Source organism: Lutra lutra, chromosome 3 (genome assembly GCF_902655055.1).
Source record: "Lutra lutra chromosome 3, mLutLut1.2, whole genome shotgun sequence".
NCBI classification, from domain to species: Eukaryota; Metazoa; Chordata; class Mammalia; order Carnivora; family Mustelidae; genus Lutra; species Lutra lutra.
Genome location: NC_062280.1, coordinates 9,743,736 through 9,763,659, shown reverse-complemented (window position 1 = coordinate 9,763,659; position 19,924 = coordinate 9,743,736). Strand labels below are relative to the sequence as shown.

General features: G+C 40.7%; 1 protein-coding gene across 1 annotated transcript in view; it reads right to left on the bottom strand.

Annotated features, from left to right (window-relative positions):
* HSPE1 (heat shock protein family E (Hsp10) member 1) overlaps positions 1 to 19,924 on the bottom strand; it is a 42,593-nt gene that overhangs the window by 19,096 nt on the left and 3,573 nt on the right. The window contains exons 1-2 of the mRNA XM_047720667.1: positions 9,559 to 9,717; positions 5,886 to 5,948 (exon numbers count right to left, since the gene is read on the bottom strand). Of these exons, the coding sequence (XP_047576623.1) occupies positions 5,886 to 5,948; positions 9,559 to 9,618 (123 nt within the window). The 5' untranslated portion in view covers positions 9,619 to 9,717. Of the gene's footprint in view, positions 1 to 5,885; positions 5,949 to 9,558 lie in introns of the transcript that reaches the window.

The window sequence follows — 19,924 nt, the reverse complement described above, 5'->3', positions numbered from 1 at the left end:
AGTTAAAATATGTTTGGCAGGTGAAAGCAAAAAATATAACATTGTCTGATGAGGTTTTCAATGTAGGTAGATGTGATACAGACGACAAAAGCATAAAGGGATAATGGGATCTATAGGAAAATAGTTTTTACATTTTAATTAAAGTGGTAAAATACTGATTCTAAGTAGACTGAAAAGTATTTAGTAATCTCCAGAGCAATTATCAAAAACATCATATAAAGAGATACCTGGGGTGCCTGGGTGGCTCAGTTTGTTAAATATCTGCCTTCAGCTCAGGTCATGATCCCAGGGTCCTAGAGTGGAGCCTCACATCGGGCTCCTTGCTAAGCAGGGAGCCTGCTTCTCCCTCTCCTTCTACCCCCCACCCCCCTAGTGTGTATGTGCTCTCTCTGTTGAGTAAATAAAATCTTTAAAAATAATAAAAATAGGGACACCTGGATGGCTCACTCAGTGAAGTGTCTGCCTTCAGCTCAGGTCATGATCCCTGGGTCCTGGGATCAAATCCCACATCAGGCTCCCAGCTCAGCAGGGAGTCTGCTTCTCCCTCTCCCTATCTCCCTCCTCCTGCTTGTGCTCTCTAAGAAATAAGTAAAATCTTTTTAAAAAATTAAAAATAAAAATAAATAAGTAGATACTCAAGGGGTGCCTAAGTGGCTCAGTTGGTCAAGTGTCTGCCTTCGGCTTAAGTCAGGTCTCAGGGTCCTGGGATCGAGCCCTACAACTGGCTCTCTGTTCAGCAGGGAGTCTACTTCTCTGTCTCCCTCCACCTCTGCTCCTGAACTGTGCACATGCACACACTCTCTCTGTCAAATAAATAAATAAAATATTTTTAAAAGATTTTATTTATTTATTTGACAGAGAGAGAGAGTGAGAGAGGGAACACAAGCAGGGTGTGTGGGAGAGGGAGAAGCAGGCTTCCCGCCAAGCAGAGACCAATGCGGGGCTCAATCCCAGGACCCTCAGATCATGACCTGAGCAGAAGGCAGACGCTTAATCAATGAGCCACCCAGGCGCCCCAAATAAAATATTTTTAAAAATAAAAATTTAAAAAGATAATCAAAATTAGAATTAAAACACTAAAAGTGGGGGTGCCTGAGTGGCTCAGTTGTTAAACATCTGCCTTCAGCTCAGGTCATGATCCCAGGGTCCTGGGATTGAGCCCCATGTTGGGTTTCCTGCTTGGTGAGTCTGCTTCTCCCTCTGCCTGCTGCTCCCCTGCTTGTGCTCTCTCTGTCAAATAAATAAATAAAATCTTTTCTAAAAAAGAAAAGAAAAATAAATAAGGAAATAAAATAGTAAAAGTGCTCAATCCGTAAAATGGCAGAAAGGGGGAAAGGAACAAAAAAAAGGAGGGAACAAACTGAAAACAAGTAATATGATGGCAGACCTAAATCTAAACATAACCTACCAGTAATTAAATTAATATTAAATGGCCTAAATATACCCACTAAAAGACAAAGACTATCACAAAGAATAAGACAGCCATACACTGACTGTAAGAAACTTACTTCAAATATAATGATATAGGTAGGTTAAAAGTAAAAGGATGGGAAAAGATATACCAAACAAACATCAATCAAAAGGAAGCTGCAAGGAATGAAAAGTGGTTCAAAACTAAGAAAAAAAAAAAAACCAGAGCACCTGGTTGGCTCAGTCGGTGGAGTGCATGACTCTTTTTTTTTTTTTTTTTAAGATTTTATTTACTTATTTGACAGAGATCACAAGTAGGCAGAGAGGCAGGCAGAGAGAGAGGAGGAAGCAGGCTCCCTGCTGAGCAGAGAGCCCAATGCAGGGCTCGATCCCAGGCCCTGGGATCATGACCTGAGCCGAAGGCAGAGGCTTAACCCACTGAGCCACCCAGGTGCCCCGAGTGCATGACTCTTAATCTCGTAGTTTTGAGTCTGAGGCCCACAATGGGTGGAGATTACTTGGAAATAAAAATTCTAAAAAAAAAATTTTTTTTTAAGATTTTATTTATTTATTTGACAGAGATCACAAGTAGACAGAGAGGCAGGCAGAGAGAGAGGGAGGAAGCAGGCTCCCTGCTGAGCAGAGAGCCCAATGCGGGGCTCGATCCCAGGATCGAAGGCAGAGGTTTAACCCACTGAGCCACCCAGGTGCCCCTAAAAAAATTTTTTTTAATCAATGAATATACTATGTTAATATACAAAGGGAAAAAACCACAACATCTCAATGCAGAAAATGCATTTGATAAAATCCAACATCTCTTCATGATAAAAACATTCAGAAAACTAAGTGCAGAAGAGAACTTCCCAATTATGATGAAGGGCATTATGAAAAAAATGTCATACTCAATGGTGAGAGACTGAAAGGTTTTCCTCTAATATCAGAAAAGAGACAAGGATGCCAGCTTTCACCATTGCTATTCAACAATGTGCAGGATTTCTAGCCAGAACAATCAGACACCAAAGAGAAGTAAATAAAAGACTATCTCTATTTGCAGATGACATAATCTTATATACCAAAATCCCAAAGAATCCACAGGAAAGCTAATAAACAAAATCAGCAAAGTAGCAGGATGCAAGATCCATATACAAAAGATCAGTTTTGTCTGTATATTCCTTCAATGAATAATCCAAAAAGGAAATTAAGAAAGCAATTCTAGGGGCACATGCACGGCTCAGTTGGTTAAGCAACTGCCTTCGGCTCAGGTCATGATCCCCCAGGGTCCTGGTATCGAGTCCCACATTGGGCTACTCCTGCTCTGCAGGGAGCCTGCTTCCCCCTTCTCCTTCTGCCTGACACTCCCCTTGCTTGTGTTCTCTGTCAAATAAATAAAACCTTAAAAAAAAAAAAAAGAAAGAAAGCAATTCTTGGGGTTCCTGGGTGGCTCAGTCAGTTAAGCATCTGACTCAGTTCATGATTTCAGGGTCTTGGGAGCAAGTCCCACATCAGGCTCCCCACTCTGAAGGGACTGCCTCTCCTTCTGCTGTTGTGCAACTGAAGAAAAGCCCTGGGGCACCTGTGTGGCTCAGTGGGTTAAGCCTCTACCTTTGGCTGAGGTCATGATCTCAGAGTCCTGGGATCGAGCCCCACATCAGGCTCTCTGCTCAGGAGGGAGCCTGCTTCCCTCTCTCTCTGCCTGCCTCTCTGCCTACTTGTGATCTCTGTCAAATAAATAAATAAAATCTTTAAAAAAAAAAAGAAAGAAAGCCAAGCCAAGCCAAGCCAAGCCCTGGATCCAGTGGTTTCACTGGTGAATTTTACCAAACATCTGAAGAACATCAATCCTCCTCAAACTCTTCCAAAAGACCAAAGAGGAGGGCATACTTCCTAATTCATTCTATGATGCCAGCACTGCATGATACCAAAGCCAAACGAAGACACTGAAGGAAAACTAGAAACCAATACCCCTTATAAATATGGATACAAAAATTCTAACAAGCTGAATTCAATTGCAAATTAAAAGATTATACATCACGATCAGTGGGATTTATTCCTAGAATGCAAGGATGGTTCAACATGCAAAAACTGATCAATATACAACATTAAAAAACAAAGGGGGAAAAAACCCCATATGTTATCTCAATTGGTGCATGTGACAAAATTCAACACCTTTTTAGGATAAAAACAATCAATAAACTAGAATTAGAAGAAAACTAGTAACATAGTAATCCAACATAATAAAGGTCATATATGAAAAACCCACAGTGCTCCTTATACTCAATGTGCAAGACTGAAAGGTTTCCTCTAAGATCAAGAACAAGACAAAGATGCCTGCTTTTGCCACTTCTATTAAAAGCAGTATTGGAAGTTCTAGCCAGGCAATTAGGTGAGAAATAGAAATAAAAAGCATCAGGATTAGAAAGGAAGAAGATTGCCTGTTTACAGATGACATGCTCTCGGTATGTAGAAAACCCTAAAGATTCCACAAAAAAAAATTGTTCGAACAAATAAATTCAATAAAGTAGAACACAACCCCTACTTTAAAAAAAAAAAAAATTATTTGAGAGAGTGAGAGAGAGAGCACACGAGCAGCGGGAGAGGAAGAGGCAGACTCCCCTGCTCAGGGAGTATGACGCCTGAGCTAAAGGTAGACACTTAACCAACTGAGCCATCCAGGCACCCCACAACCTCTACTTTTTTTTTTTTTTTTAAAGATTTTATTTATTTATTTATTTATTTATTTGACAGACAGAGATCACAAGTAGGCAGAGAGGCAGGCAGGGAGAGAGGAGGAAGCAGGCTTCCCGCCAAGCAGAGCCCGATGCAGGGCTTGATCCCAGGACGCTGAGATCATGACCTGAGCCGAAGGCAGAGGCTTTAACCCACTGAGCCACCCAGGCGCCCCACAACCTCTACTTTTAAAGGTAGAAACGTTTATACATTTTTCCTCTTATTTTTCCTAATTTCCAGACATTGAGCTCTAAGTTTATATCTCTGTATCCTCCATAAGGCCTACCTCATTGCCCAATAAACACTTGCTGATTGAACAAATCCTTTTTTTTTTTTTAAAGATTTTATTTATTTGTTTGACAGAGAGAGACACAGCGAGAAAGGGAACACAAGCAGGAGGAGCAGCAGAGGGAGAGGGAGAAGCAGGTTTTCCCCGCGGAGCAGGGAGCCCAATGTGGGGCTCAATCCCAGGACCCTGGGATCATGACCCAAGCCGAAGGCAGACGCTTAATGACTGAGCCACTCAGGTGCCCCTGAACAATACATTATTAAAAGGCAATGTCCAAATAGCCATTCATTCATGAATAGTCATCCATTTCCTATACGAAGTATCTAAATATTATACTGAGTCCATTCTAAAGGTTTTTGGTATTTGTTAATATTATGACTTGTTTTTTATGCTCAAAGAATTCAACTGCATTCCTATTTCATTTTCTAGGATCTTCAAATAACACAATAAATCCAAGTAGATATCTACGTTTATTATCTAGCCATCAAGATAAAGCCAGCTTCTGTTTATTGAGTATTTTTCCTTTAAACACGCTAGTTAACTAATGTCTAGTCCAATATACTAGTACACCCTGATTTCAGTCATCATTTTGTTAACCCCTTAAAGCAACTTTTAATAATTAGCTACAGAAATTATTTTTCCCCAGATTATAGATTTTATTCATTTTGGAAGAACTGCTACATTTTTTTTTAAACCCAATAAATATATAATGTGATTCTCATTAAGAATGTGTAAGAGTCGGGGCTCCTGGGTGGCTCAGTTGTTAAGTGTCTGCCTTTGTCTTGGGTCATGATATTGAGCCCCACATCCGGCTGCCTGTGCGGCAGGAAGCCTGCTTCTCCCTCTCCGGCTCCCCCTGCCGGTGTTCTCTCTTTCACTGTGTCTCTGTCAAATAAATAAATAAAATCTTAAAAAATAAATAAAAATAAAAGTACGTGTAAGAATCTCTTGAGGGGCTTTTCAAACCAAACATGCTACAGAAACCCACCTCCTTGATATTCAATGCCTTAGTGAGCTACTTGGTAGTGGCAACAACCTAAAGGGAGGCATCTTAGCCCTCACGTATATTAGAGCGGCACAAAAGTTAAGAACTAATGGGAACTTTTGGTAAATTTAGATACATGTTCTCAAGTGTTCAGTCACCAACTAGGTATGTTCTCTTTCCTACTTCATTATGTTATTCTAATTTAGCATTCAATTAACTTTGAATTAAATTCACTCTAAAATCAAATTTGGTACCCTAATTTGGTAGATTATTAAAAGATACTAAAATGTACTTAAGTTTCATTACAGTCTACTATATCATCTTAAAACAAAATGGAGGATTGATAAAAGTTTTAAACATGGATTCTATTATTTCCATGGACTCTGACTTGTGCTAAAAGATATAGGAATATTTATGCCAAAGGAAGTAAAATGCTTAGGTTATTGGAGTTGCGAAAGAAACTACAGTTATTACCTGCTGAACTGCTAGGGTACTGTCCATTTCATCAAAGGATTCATCAGGCCAATTATAGAAATCCTATAAAAAAAACTCATTGTTAAAGCACATACAAAGTCAAAAAAGGCAACAGTACTTCAATTCTTAATAAAGATCCAAAATTGCACTACAGAGAAAGCTCTCATACTCTAAGTAACAGGATTATCAGTGAATAAGGGAACTTTACTCAATGTTTTTAAATGAACACCAAGATTTTATATAACTGAACTACAAGTTACATTTTTTTCAACCACAAATCCCTCAAATAGGGCTCCCATAAACTTTTCATGTATTACCTGAAGACATAAATCTATCACTTGTTTGTTTTTGGTGGTTTAATATTTCTTAAAAAGTCAAGCTGAAAAAGAATCTCCAAGCACTGGATCAGTTTTTTACTTTAAGAAAACAGTCTGTGGGGCACCTGGGTGGCTCAGCGGTTAAGCCTCTGCCTTCGGCTCAGGTCATGATCTCAGGGTCCTGGGATCGAGTCCCACATCGGGCTCTCTGCTCTGTGGGGAGCCTGCTTCCTCCTCTCTCTCTCTCTGCTTGCCTCTCTGCCCACTTGTGATCTCTCTCTGTCAAATAAATAAAATCTTTAAAAAAAAAAAAAGAAAAAAAAGAAAACAGTCTGTGGTGGGGTTAGGTACTGTTCCATAAGTACTATTGTAGACTGACATTATAAATTATTATTCCAATTCCAAATGGTGTTTCAAATTTCTAAATCAAAATATGAGCTTCATCAAAAAGTAGTCATCCAGTCTTCTTTTAAGGGCAATCAATACTTTTGTGGATCACATGCACTGGTTCTGAATTCCTCTATAGATAGTCCAATCCACAGATATTCCCCTAAGTGATTAAGAGTCTTTCCATCTGACAGATTTTTTCAGCAATATCTACATATGGCAAGGTCTACCTATGTATCTTTAGCAAGCAGTACAATGCCTAACACATAGTAGTTGCCTGATAAATATCCCTGGGGTATAACTGGGGGAAACAGTAGTAGTGAACCAATGATCTGTACCAATTAACATGTGTAAGTCACCAAACACCTTAAGCAAACTGGAGCAAACTGAAGAATTCAGTGTATGATACCACATGAATAGAAGTTTAAGAAATCCAAAGCATACCTATAGATATAATGCGTACATAGGAAAAGTATGAAGAAAAGGAATGATAATCACCATCACTGGTTGGAAGGAGTGGGGAGAAGACAGAAGAATGTGATAAAGAGGGATTCATCTATGTTAGTAACGTCTTAGTTATGAGGGTAGGTGATGGGTATACCTTCTTAAATGTCTTAAACTTTTCATATCATTCTTTTTTATAGCTGCCCTGTATGAATGAAAATGAATTTTTTAATATGTTAAGAAATAAAAACAACTTTCTGGAAATTCTTCCAAGATGTCTTTCCCTAGATATCACCTAAGTATTACTGAAGACTAGTTTTTAAATTGTTTCTATGTAATTTATACTGAAAGTTGTTTCAATCAGTATGCTTTGACTATTCTTTCCTTTAAAAAAATTAAGGTAGTTTTAAAAATATTTTGTTTTAAAAATATTAGAAAGCACATAAAGGAATATCCAGAAAACATACAAAACTGTTAACTGGTAATCAAGTGTTTTGTCTCATCACAATTGTCATATAAACACAAAAGGAACCAAAATCAGCTTAATGAACATTCTCATCTATTTCAGGGAATAAACATTTATTGAATACCAACTACATGCCTATATCTCAATCTAACCAATTAAAAAAAAAAGTAGGAAAAAATGTAGGAATATATAGTTCCAAATAAATCATTTAGAATAGACCTATTTCAGTGAAGGAAATTAGTGTGACAAGAAATAGGAAAGAATGCTGCTCATGCCGTCTTTTTTTTTTTTAATCCTGACCTTTCCTGTGATGATTTAACAACCTTGATCTATGACAATGTGGAAAAAAGCAAAGGAAATTTTTTTTAATGTGACTTATAACACAGAAAACAGATGTTACAATATTAACTTAAAATATTTTATAACATTTCAAAAAAATATTTTATAACATTTCAAAATTAAAGAGTAAATAAAAATGGATGGCGAGGGGCGCCTGGGTGGCTCAGTGGGTTAAGGCCTCTGCCTTCAGCTCAGGTCATGATCCCAGGGTCCTGGGACCGAGCCCCGCATCGGGCTCTCTGCTTAGCGGGGAGCCTGCTTCCTCCTCTCTGTCTGCCCCTCTGCCTACTTGTGATCTCTCTGTCAAATAAATAAATAAAATCTTTTAAAAAAAAAATGGATGGCGATTCTCAGAATGTGAGTACAAAAGTCGACCTCTGAATATAATAAGAGAAACAATGTTTCCAAAGAAAAAGAAGTAAAGTTATCTGAGAAAAGGGCATTTATAGAAAAGTTTGGAAAAGGTCAAAACAATAATACATAAATTTCCAGCAATATGTCCATAAAACGGCCAGAAGCAACTGAGAGCTAAGTCTGACTCTATAATGGGATGTTTAAGCTCAATACTCTAAAATTCAGTACTTAAAAAAAACTTGTTAAAGAGAAAAGGTCACCAGTGAACTAAGAATCCAGAGACTATGAAACCTTGAGCAAATGCAGCCGATTCTCTGGGACTCGGTTTCCCTATCTGTATCATGGATCTAGGAAGGTGTCTGGATCTAAAAGGTACTTTGAAAGGACTCCCTTTCTAAATTTTTTCTAAAATTCTGTACAGTATATTAAAATCTATTCTCTGGCATATGGTCAGAGCTCCATCGTTTTTTCCTGGGTCTTCTTCCCCCCCACTTATATCACCTTTTCTTTAAAATTACACTTTGACACATCTCTTCCGATGTTAGAGCATATACTCAACAGCAATGTATTTCAGCTGGTAGGTTAATCACGTCAAATCTAAATGCCTGTTTGACTTTTCTTTATAATGTGAGACATACCGTCTTTTGAAAACCCCCCCGAATCAATGCCTAACCGAACACCACCTCACCCCTAAATACTGCCCTATTAAAAGTGGATAAAATGACCAGTTCGTCCCCTGACCACGCCTCCTGTAACAAGGAACGACATCTAACCAGAGCAGCCCGAGGACGAAAGCCTGCTGGGGCATAGAACAGCTGCAGCGAGAAATGCTCAAAGGCGAACTGCAGGAGGATAAAGTAAATTGTCGCCACCCGGATCCGGCTAGACAGGCTGGATGGCAGAGGCCGGGCAGGCACGTCACAAACCAGGAAGGAACCGGAAGCCAGGAAGAGGCTGGCCGTGTTTACACCCCTCCCGCCGTGGCGCCCCCAACCCTCCCGAAATCCCCAGGGTCTCCACCTGGGGGGCCGCGCCCTCCGACGACGGTCAGCTACGGTTCAGGGGAGAGACGAGAACAAGCAGCCGCTGCTGACACGCTCTTGGCCCCGAGCCTCGGCGGTCGCCGCCCGCGTCTTCCACCCACCCCTCATGCCCACCCTCAAGTCGGGGCTCGGCAGGCCTCACGAGCCGCCGCCGCCTCAGCCATACCCCGGGGCTGCGGCTCCGGAAGAGCAGGCCGGGTACGGGTGCCCCTGCCCGCCAGCTTACCGCCCCGGCCCAACCTCCTCTCGGGGGCGGCCAGCTTCCAGGTGCGGCGCGGCTCGCCACCGAGAGTTCCAAGGCAGGAAAGGTGCAGAGAGAGTACCTGCGCCTTGGTGCCCGGCCTGTTCCTCCTCAGCACAGCCGTCCCCTCCGCCATGACCATAGTGCCAGAGTCTGGGCGGCTGGAGTGGATACCCGGATGTAGGGGAAGGCGGCCCGCGCCGGGGGGAGAGAGGGGGAAGGCGGGCGAGAGGGGAGGGGCGCGACGGGGTGGAGCGGCGCTCTGGATCCGGACGTCACGGGGGGACGGTAGCTGACGGATCAGCCGTAGCCCGCGCGGAGCAGGGCGGGAGGCCGGGGAGGAGTCCCAGAAAGGACCGGCTGGCGGAGGGAGAGATACAGAAAATGGAACAGCCGACGACTCACACGGCGCGACGTGGAGGCAGGGAGAGACAGGGCCGCGGGGGCGGGGAGTGGCTTCGGGAGAGCGGGCCGGCACCGAGAGCCCCTGCGAGAGTGAGCAAGGCCGGCGTAACCTGTCGGGCCACTCCCTGGGCTTACATTAGTCGCGCTGAAAAGACAGGGTTTGCACAATGGTGACTGCTTCAGTAAACCCTTGTACAAGCAGATACCCGGAGAAGCATAATTCTGCCCCCGAATCCGCCTAGACAAAGTGAAGAAACAGGCCAGCAGTCCGGGAAAATTCCTCAGACCCCCGCAGGAAACCGACCCAATTTCAAAAAAGACTAGGGCTTAGACTGTCAAATGATGTTTCCACCATCCGCTGACTTCAAAGCCAAGGACCTTTTCAATGACAAGTTTGTGTAGATAAATGACTTAGAGGCTAATTATCTGAGAGCGTGGACATCTGGTATTCTGCGTTAGGCGGACAAAATTAGCTCTTATTTTTTTGCAAGTCAGAAGCAGGAAGAGAAAACGAATGCCCCTTGACAGATGGTGGGAGTTGTACATCATTACATGATTCTAAATTTCTTTTGTTGCAAGTTTTAAGTGTTCTCCTAACGTTATGTAATCAACGAAAGTTGGGCAAACTTTTGTTTCCTGTTTAGAAACATTAAATCTTTGATCTGGGATGACGGAGGCCATAGGATACCAGATGTGAAGCCAGCTCAAAGGGTAAAAACCGCATATACTAGGGTGATTTCCAAAAGAAAACATCAAATAACCCATCAAATACACCTAAAGGTGCATTGAGAATGCCTGAGGGCTGTATCACAGACAGCCTCCAAAAATGGAGGGAGGAATGGTAGAAAGGTTCATTAAACTAGTGGGTGCAAATTGCACTGAATAATTGTCAGAGACTTGGAACTTTGCTCAAAGGGGTTAGACAACAGGAAGTTGGTTTGCCTTTAAGATTCCTCCTTTCTGGAAGATGTATAGACTGGTAACTTCTCCAGAGCAAGTAACTTAATTCCATCACTACTTCCTAGTATATTAATTTATTCAACAAATATTTATTAAGCCCCACTATGTGTTCAGCACTGAGGTACAAGTATGAAAAGGCCCAATCTTTAACCATAAATTGCTTAGAGTGTAGCAGGGGACAGACGGGCAATCACCAATTCTCTTGCTAAATATGGTGAGACTCTACGACAAGTGGCACCCAAATGATGCCTTCCTAAGAGGCATGAGGTGGGCCCGGGGAAGAGCAGAGTCCTAAGGCCTCTAAGTCTGTGAACAACTCTTACCTCCAAGGATTAAATTAAAATTTCCCAGTTTGTGTGGTAGTGTCCCTCACTTGCAAGTAACAGTTACCTATAATTGAAGGGGCTCATCTTAATGTTCTCTTAAGTCCAGATTTGTTATATGATTTCACCTCATCTGAAAAGAACAAGAGAAAAACTGAATAAGTAGGTTTTAAATTCAGGAACAGAATATGCATTCATCTCTGAAAAGTCTGATAAGGTTGCATTGTGATGTCAACTCTGGCCTTGCTCACAGGAAGAACCTTGTTCTTTAGAGTTAAAATGTTTCTAACTCATAACCTTCACATTTTAATTCCTCTGTCAGTCTGCAGATTATGACCCCCAAACAAAAACAATTTTCTAACCAGTGTTAACCAGTGTTTGAGGGGTGAGAGGGGGAAGTGAAGAAGAAAAGAAAGACAGCATGAGCACTAATAAAAATTGCATGTAGTAATGGGTTACTTGAATATTTTGGTTAAAGAAGGAATAATCTTTTTAAAGGTAATATGGCCATATGGAAAAAACTCTGGGATGGGATTCAGAAAATCTAGATTCTCTTGCCTGTTGACTATAAGACTTTGAATGAACTATCAAAAGTTTCTTTATTTGTAATGAAAATAATGCACGGCACTTCTTTCTCTCTACCTCATAGAGGATGAAAGCAAATATAAAAGTAAATATTCCTGGGATACCTGGCTGGCTCAGCTGGTAGAGTATGTGACTTGTGATCTTGAGGTGGTGAGTTCAAACCCCACACTGGGTGTAGAGAGTACTTAAAAATAAAAACTTCAAAAAAGTAAATATTCCTTGACTTTTTTAAAAGATTTTATTTATTTATTTGACAGAGATCACAAGTAGGCAGAGAGGCAGGCAGAGAGACGGGAGGAAGCAGGCTCCCTGGTGAGCAGAGAGCCCGATGTGGGGCTTGATCCCAGGACCCTGGGATCATGACCCGAGAGGAAGGCAGAGCTTTAACCCACTGAGCCACCCAGGCACCCCAATATTCCTTGACTTTTATTAAAGTTTTAGAAGAAAATATTTTACAAATCCAAAATATCATAAGTAATTTCAAAAATATCTATCTTATATGAAATTCTCTTTGGGGAAGGTTAAAATCCAAGTAAAATAGTGAATGCCCATTGTGTGAAGGACAATAAGCAAATGCTGAGAAACATAAATAAGATGTATAAGCTTCTTTCCTCAGAGAGTTTAAAAATGAATGGGGAAGGGTGATATATAGATTACTATATTTTACTATACTACGTAACAAAATGTCAGGGCACCCTGGGTGACTCAGTCAGTTGAGTGTCTGACTCTTGATCTTAGCTCAGGTCTTGATCTCAGGGTCATGAGTTCAAGCCCTGCATTGGGATCCATACAGGGTGTGGAGCCTAGCTGGAAAAAAAAAAAAAAAGGCAGCAAAATGTCTTAAGTCTCTTGTTGTCCATTCCCCTTCCCAAGTGTTCTTTGCAAACACACTTTTTTTTTTTAAGATTTTATTTATTTATTTGACAGAGAGAGAGATCACAAGTAAGCAGAGCAGCAGGCAGAGAGAGAGGGGGAAGCAGGCTCCCTGCTGAGAAGAGAGCCTGATGTGGGGCTCGATCCCAGGACCCTGAGATCATGACCTGAGCTGAAGACAGAGGCTTAACCCACTGAGCCACCCAGGCGCCCCTGCAAACATACTTTTATCTTGATCAGTATCCATCTCTCCTCATGTGACCAGGGAAAGGTAAACCCATCTCTAGTTGAGGTTTGAGTCCCTATTGTCCTAAGCCAGGGTTTGGTTAAATGGTAAGCATCTGACTCCGTTTAGCCTTAAAGAGGTATAAAAGTATATCTGATGGAGGCCTTTGGAAAGATTTGGGGGAAGAGATAGGGTTAGGAGAAAGGTTTTCTTGTTCTTGAGGAGATACCAGAAGAGAGAGTTCTTTTTTTTTGCCCATGAACTTTGCCAAGTTCCTTAACTGCCTTAACCATATTGGCTTGAAGAGAGCTAACCTAAGCGCAAAACTGACACACTATGAAGGATGCATGAAGTAGTGAAAATGTGGCTTAAAGTATGGGTAGCATTTCTATGTGGAGATGCAGACTTCATCCCAGGCCAAGCAAAGTTGAGGCAGCAGGGAAGTATGGGGAGGTATGTTCATAGTTGAACAGAATGAATAATGAACAACATATTTAAAAGATTTCAAACTTAGACAACTTTGACTACACTACAGATGAGAAGCTACCAAAGTCCCATGGCACTTCACTTTTCTCTCTAGAATTCTAAAGCATTTGACTAAATCAGTGATTATAGTACACAGCTGCCAAGATGGGTCCCAGTGATTATTATATCCTGGTATGTACACTTTTTAAAAAATTACTATTTTTTTTTTTTTTTTTTTTTTTTTAGAAATCTCTATACCCATTGTGGGGCTCAAACTCATGACCCTGGGACCAAGAGTTGCATGCTCTTCCAACTGAACCAGGCAGGTGCCTCATTTCCTGTTTTCAAGAGGGCACCTGATGTCTTTCATGAAGTTAGCAGCACTTTCTGTCTTTATTTTTGCAATGACACGAATTCCCATCTAAAACTGTGCTGGGGACCTGGCTGACTCAGTTGATAGAGCATATGGCGCTGGATCTTGTAGTTTTGAGTTTGAGCCCCATATTGAGGGTAAAGTTTACGTAATAAATAAATGAAAGTATGTTATTAATTTAGTTGTTCACTTCTCTCTCCCCAATTTTATTCATTCCTGTTTCTCCAACAGTGCCTGGCACATAATAAAAAAAAAAAATTAATGACTTAAAGGGAACAAACTGGCCTTTTTGAATTGACACTCAAGTCACGTAAGTAAGTACCCACTGATGCTTTTGCAAGTCAAGTCTCCAGGCTAACCATTTTGCAAGACTTGGGCTAAATTTTAACATGTCTTAAAGAACCAGACTTGGGATGCCTGGGTGGCTCAGTTGGTTAAGCCACTGCCTTCGGCTCGAGTCATGATCCCGGGGTCCTGGGATTGAGGCCCGCATCAGGGTCCTTGCTCCGCAGGGGGTCTGCTTCTCTCACTGCCTCTGCCCGCCTCTCTGCCTGCTTGTGTGCGCTCTCTCTCTCTCTCTGGCAAATAAATAAAGTCTTAAAAAAAAAAAACAAAAAAACTAGGCTTAATCTGTAAGAGGGAAGGGGGTTGGTTGGATCCATTCTTTATGTCTTATAATAAGAAAATCTCCAGATAAAGTTAAGACTGAAATTTAAAAACAAACAAACAAAAAAACTGTAAAAACACCTATAGAAACCATGGAAGAACCTTTAAATACTGGAGAAGACTTTTCAGTTTGACATTAATACCCAGAAGCCATAAATGGAAAATACTAATGTAGCTATACTAAAATGACTTCCTGCAAGTTCAAAGCATAAACAGAATCAAAGCCAAAATGATAAATTGGAGGGAAAAACTTATCACAAAGAACCAATTTCCATAATCAATAAAGATATCACACAAATCTTAAAAGGCCAATTGTCCAACAGAAAGACAGGTAGAGGATATTCACAGTCAATACGAATAGTCAGTTAGCAGTAAAGAAACAGAAGTGACTGTCAAACACAAGATGCTCACCTATTCATAAAGATAAAAGTAGAATTGTTTGGGGTGCCTGGGTGGCTCAGCGGGTTAAGCTTCTGCCTTCAGCTCAGGTCATGGTCTCGGGGTCCTGGGCTTGAGCCCCGCATCAAGCACTCTGCTCAGCGGGGAGCCTGCTTCCTCCTCTCTCTCTGCCTGCCTCTCTGCCTACTTGTGATCTCTGTCAAATAAATGAGTAAAATCTTTTAAAACAAAAAAGAATTGTTTAAGAATGGCAACATAAAACCTTTATAACATCTTCTATCATTGAGGCTGGGAAGAAATCAGTCTCATACATTGCTGTTAGGACTATTAATTGATAGAACTTCTAGGAAGGGCAACTTGGAGATATGCATGTGTATATACACATATGACTAAAATCTACATACCCTTTGACATAGTGATTAATCTTATACTTGTTCACGGGCAAAGTAATTTATGCAAAAATTTTATTCACTGCAGAAGTATTTCTAATTTAAATAAGACTAGAATTTAAATATTCATCAGTGGAGAATGCTTAAATTATGATTCACCCATATAATAGAACATTACACAGCTATAATGAAAAATGTAAAGTTTTTTTTTTTTTTTGACAGAGATCACAAGTAGGCAGAGAGGCAGGTAGAGAGAGAGAGGAAGGGAAGCAGGCTCCCTGCTGAGCAGAGAGCCCAATGCGGGGCTCAATCCTAGGACCCTGGATCATGACCTGAGCCAAGGCAGAGGCTTTAACCCACTGAGCCACTCCGGCGCCCCTATGATGAAAAATTTAAAAAGCTCTAGGTTCTTTATAGAGTCAAAGACTATTATAAAAAAAGGTGTCAAATGGTATGTATGGAATGTTATTTTTTGAAAAAGAAAAAATGAATATATGTATTTCACATACATGAGACACACATGTATACATGCCCTAGCACACACGCATGCACAGGCACATACACATGCAATGTATACATAAGATACCCCTGAAAATATAAAATGTAACACTAGTTGCCTCTGAGGATGGAACTGTATGGCTGGGGAATAGGGTAGGGAAGGGTACTTTTAGTGTAGATCTCTTTAGTGTATATCTTTTACTTTTTTTAGATTTTATTTATTTATTTGAGAACAAAAGTGAGAGAGATCACAAAGGGAGAGGGAGAAGCAGACTCGCTGCTGAGTGGAGAGCCCAATGCTGGGTTTGATCCCAGAACCCTGGGATCATGACCAAAGCAGAAGGCAGACGCTTAACCAACTGAGCCATCCAGATGCCACAGTGTATATCCTTGTGAATTTTTAACTATGTGAATGCTACCCATTTTTTTTTAACTTATTTATTTGACAGAGAGAGAGAGAGAGAGATCACAAGTAGGCAGAGAGGCAGGCAGAGAGAAGGGGGAACCAGGCTCCCTGAAGAGCAAAGAGCCTGATGTGGGCTCGATCCCAGGACTCTGAGATCATGACCTGAGCCGAAGGCAGAGGCTTCACCCACTGAGCCACCCAGGTGCGCCCCCCCTCCATTTTTAAATAAAACCAAAGTTTAAGAAACAAAATAACAGGCCTGACTCAAAATGTTAAGGGACATCTAGGCCCCTCCTTTTACAATTAATTCTTAAACCAAGAGGTGATTTGTCCATGTCATATAACCAGTATGTAAGCAACACAGGATCCGAGCTTGGATTTGACTGGGCTTTCTCTAGAAGGATGCATAAGGGTAAAGGAAACCATATAAATACTCTTCACAGAAATAAAAAGTTCAAAACTCCATTTTGGTGTGGGTGCAGAGAAAACAAACAACTTACTGGAAGAGGCATGATTTGGTGTCACTCTGGAGAGCAATCTGGTAGTCTTTACCAAGGTTAAAAATGTTCACAAATAGCTAAGTGCATGGGAAGACTTGCCTTATCAGATATCAAACTTACATATAAAAGTTTATATTTATATTGAATACAATGTGGTAGAATAGAGAAATCAATGGAACAAGGCTATAAAACCCACAAATAGACTTATTTAAAAATTTAATGTACAATAAAGGTGATTCCTCAAATTTCAAGGTGGGGGAGTGATAGTGGGTGAAATGGATAATCTAACAAAGTTGACACAAGCTAATTGTTGGTCAAAAAAAGTCAGACACATAAACCATATAGTAAATAAATTAGGGATTAATTACTTACATGTTCAAAATTTTAAAAACTACTAGAAGTGAAATTTGACTAGCTAGAAATTAAAAATGCACATCAAATTAGGACAAATATGAAAGTTAGTACCTCTAATATATAAAACCTTATGACCCATATTGGTTGATGGTAATGCAAAATGGTGCAGCCACTACAGAACACAGTATATAGGTTCCTCAAAAAATCAAAAATAGAGGGGCACTTGGCCAGCTCAGTCGGTGGAGCGTGCGACTCTTGATCTTGGGGTTGTGACTTAGGGCCCTGTGGTGGGTGCAGAGATTACTCAAAAAATATAAAATCTTTTAAAAAAGTTTAAAATGGGACCACCAAAGTGCTTTTTAAGATTTTATTGGGGGGAGGGGCAGAGGGAGAGGCAGACTCTTCACTAAGCAGAGAGCCTGGTGCAGGACTTGATCCCAAGACCCCAGGACCACAGCCTGAGCCGAATGCAGCTGCTTAATCAACTGAGCCACCCAGGAACCCCAGAAACTACCATAGTTCTATCGAGCAATCCCACTTCTGCATATTTATCCAAAAGAACTGAAATCAGAATCACTAAAAGGTATTAGCACTTCCATGTTAATTGCAGCACTATTCACCAAAGCTAAAGATGTAGAAACAATCTAAATGCCTACGTACCAGAAGAATGGATAAAAGAAACGTGGTATATACATTCAGCTTTAAACAAGGAAATACTGCAATATGTGACGTGAATAAACTTTGAGGACATTATAAATGAAATAGCCAAATATAGGATAAATATTGCAATAATCCACTTACGAGTTATCTAAAATAGTCCCTCATAGAAGCAGAGTAGAATGGTAGTTGCCAAGCACTAGGGAGGGGGGGAAATGGGGAACTGCTAATCAAGACATAATGTTCCAGATAAGCAAGATGAAAAATTCTAAAGACGTGCTTGTACAACACTGTGCCTATAATGAATGTACACTTAAAAATCTGTTAAGAGGATAAATCTCATGGTGTGTTTTTATCATAATAAATAAAAATGAAATCTTATAATGCCAACTTTTTAGATAAAAAATTGTGTAAAGCATACACTTTCTGGAACAATAGGAGGGAAAGCCACATTAACAGTAATACTCATACAACACAATAGCTTCCTGGTAATTTTATTCTCAATTTCCCCAACTTTTGGTGTCAAATAGTTTACGACACACTTTTTTAAAGATGTTAATCATTGAGAAAGAGATCGCATCTGAGGTGGGAAGAGGGGTACAGCGAGAATCTCAGACTTCATGCCATGCGTGGAGCCCAAACTCACAACCTTGAGATCATGACTCGAGCCCAAATCAGGAGGTGGACACTTGACTGAGCCACCCACGCACCCCTTAAAGGCACACTTTAAAGTCAGACAAACCTAAGTTCAATTCCAAGTTATAATTATGATTAATTATGAAATTAAACAAGGTTATATATTAAATGCCTAGACCAGTGCACGGCAAATGCTCAAATATGGTAATATAATTACAAAAATTCCAGTTGGAATTTTACCTCCGTTATTTTTCTGTTGACCAAAAGATAAAGGACAGCATAGTGTTGTGAAACATGTGGTTCCACACCCTCAGGACCCTGAGTTTTGGTCTACGTTTCTCATGCCAAAATTATTCTCCCTACTCATTCCCAATATAATCTCATAACCTAAAATTATTTTAAGATTTTGTCAGCGAGAGAGCAAGAGTGTGAGCACAACAAGCAGTGAGAGGGAGAAGGCTCCCTGCTGAGCAAGGAGCGCAATGTGGAACTCAATCCCAGGACCCTGGGATCATGACCTGAGCCAAAGGCAGATGCTTAACCAACTGAGCCACCCAGGTGCCCCTAAAATTACTTCTTTAGCAATTCTTCTAGGCAAGCTTTATGGGACTACTTCTATGGTACAAAAAAAAAAAAAAAAAAAAAAAATTCCCCCATCCTTCTAACTTAGATTATAAATGGAGTCCTGAAATTTTAAATATACCAAGGATAAACCAAGGTTTGGAAACTATTGCCTAAGATCTCAAAACTCATGTGCTTGGGTGTTTGAAAAACAAAATTGGGGAACATGGCCTCTGCACTGGTTACCTAACTACAATTTACCAGCCACAGAGCCTTGAAGAAGTTTCCTCATCTCTACTCAGTCTTCTCATTGGTAAAACAGGGAAATCCATGCTTGACAAGGTTGTAAAGAGCAAAGCTGATTATCTAGCTGTGCTTCAGGGACAACAGGAAACTGATGACCCACTAGGGTGCTGCAAATCGAGCTTTTCATCCTAATTCTCATAACTGAGGATGACAAAGATTAAGCTTTAGTATACCAAATGGCACTAACACATACATTAATACACATACTTTACTGATACGGACAGGACCAAAAGTTGAGACTTATTCTGTGCAACTTACAATTTTTTTTAAAGAGAGATCATTTGAGAGAGAGCACAAGCAGGAGGAGCAGCAGAGGGAGAGGGAGAAGCAGCCTCCTTGTTGAGCAGGGAGCCTGATGAGGGGGCTCAATCCCAAGACCCTGGGATCAATGACCTGAGCCAAGGGCTCAGACGCTTAAACGACGGAACCACGCAGGTGCTCACCATTAACAATTTCATTTAGATTTCACTTCCACAAGACAAATACAGGTCACACTCTAAAAGACATGATCAGACTCATTTTTAGGTAACCAAAATTAGAAAATTTGACCAAGAACGGCTGGTCTGAAAGGCAAAGTCTAGGGGTTTGTAATTAAGTCTGTAGGACCGTTTGGGTTCAAATTCTCTCCCCAGCTGCTATAGCTAAATTAAGGTATTTGTCCAGGTCTAACTCCGTTTCCTATTTGTTAAATTCAACAAATTATGAACTAGATACCAATTATTACTACTCAGGTGCTACCCATACCGGATCTCAGTGGTTATCGACCATGATTGAAATGTCTATTGAGTGCTTAGAATTATCTGACAAAGAAACCACAGATGAAGTTTTGGAAGCAGCATCTGGAGGTAGACTGCCAAATCCCGGTT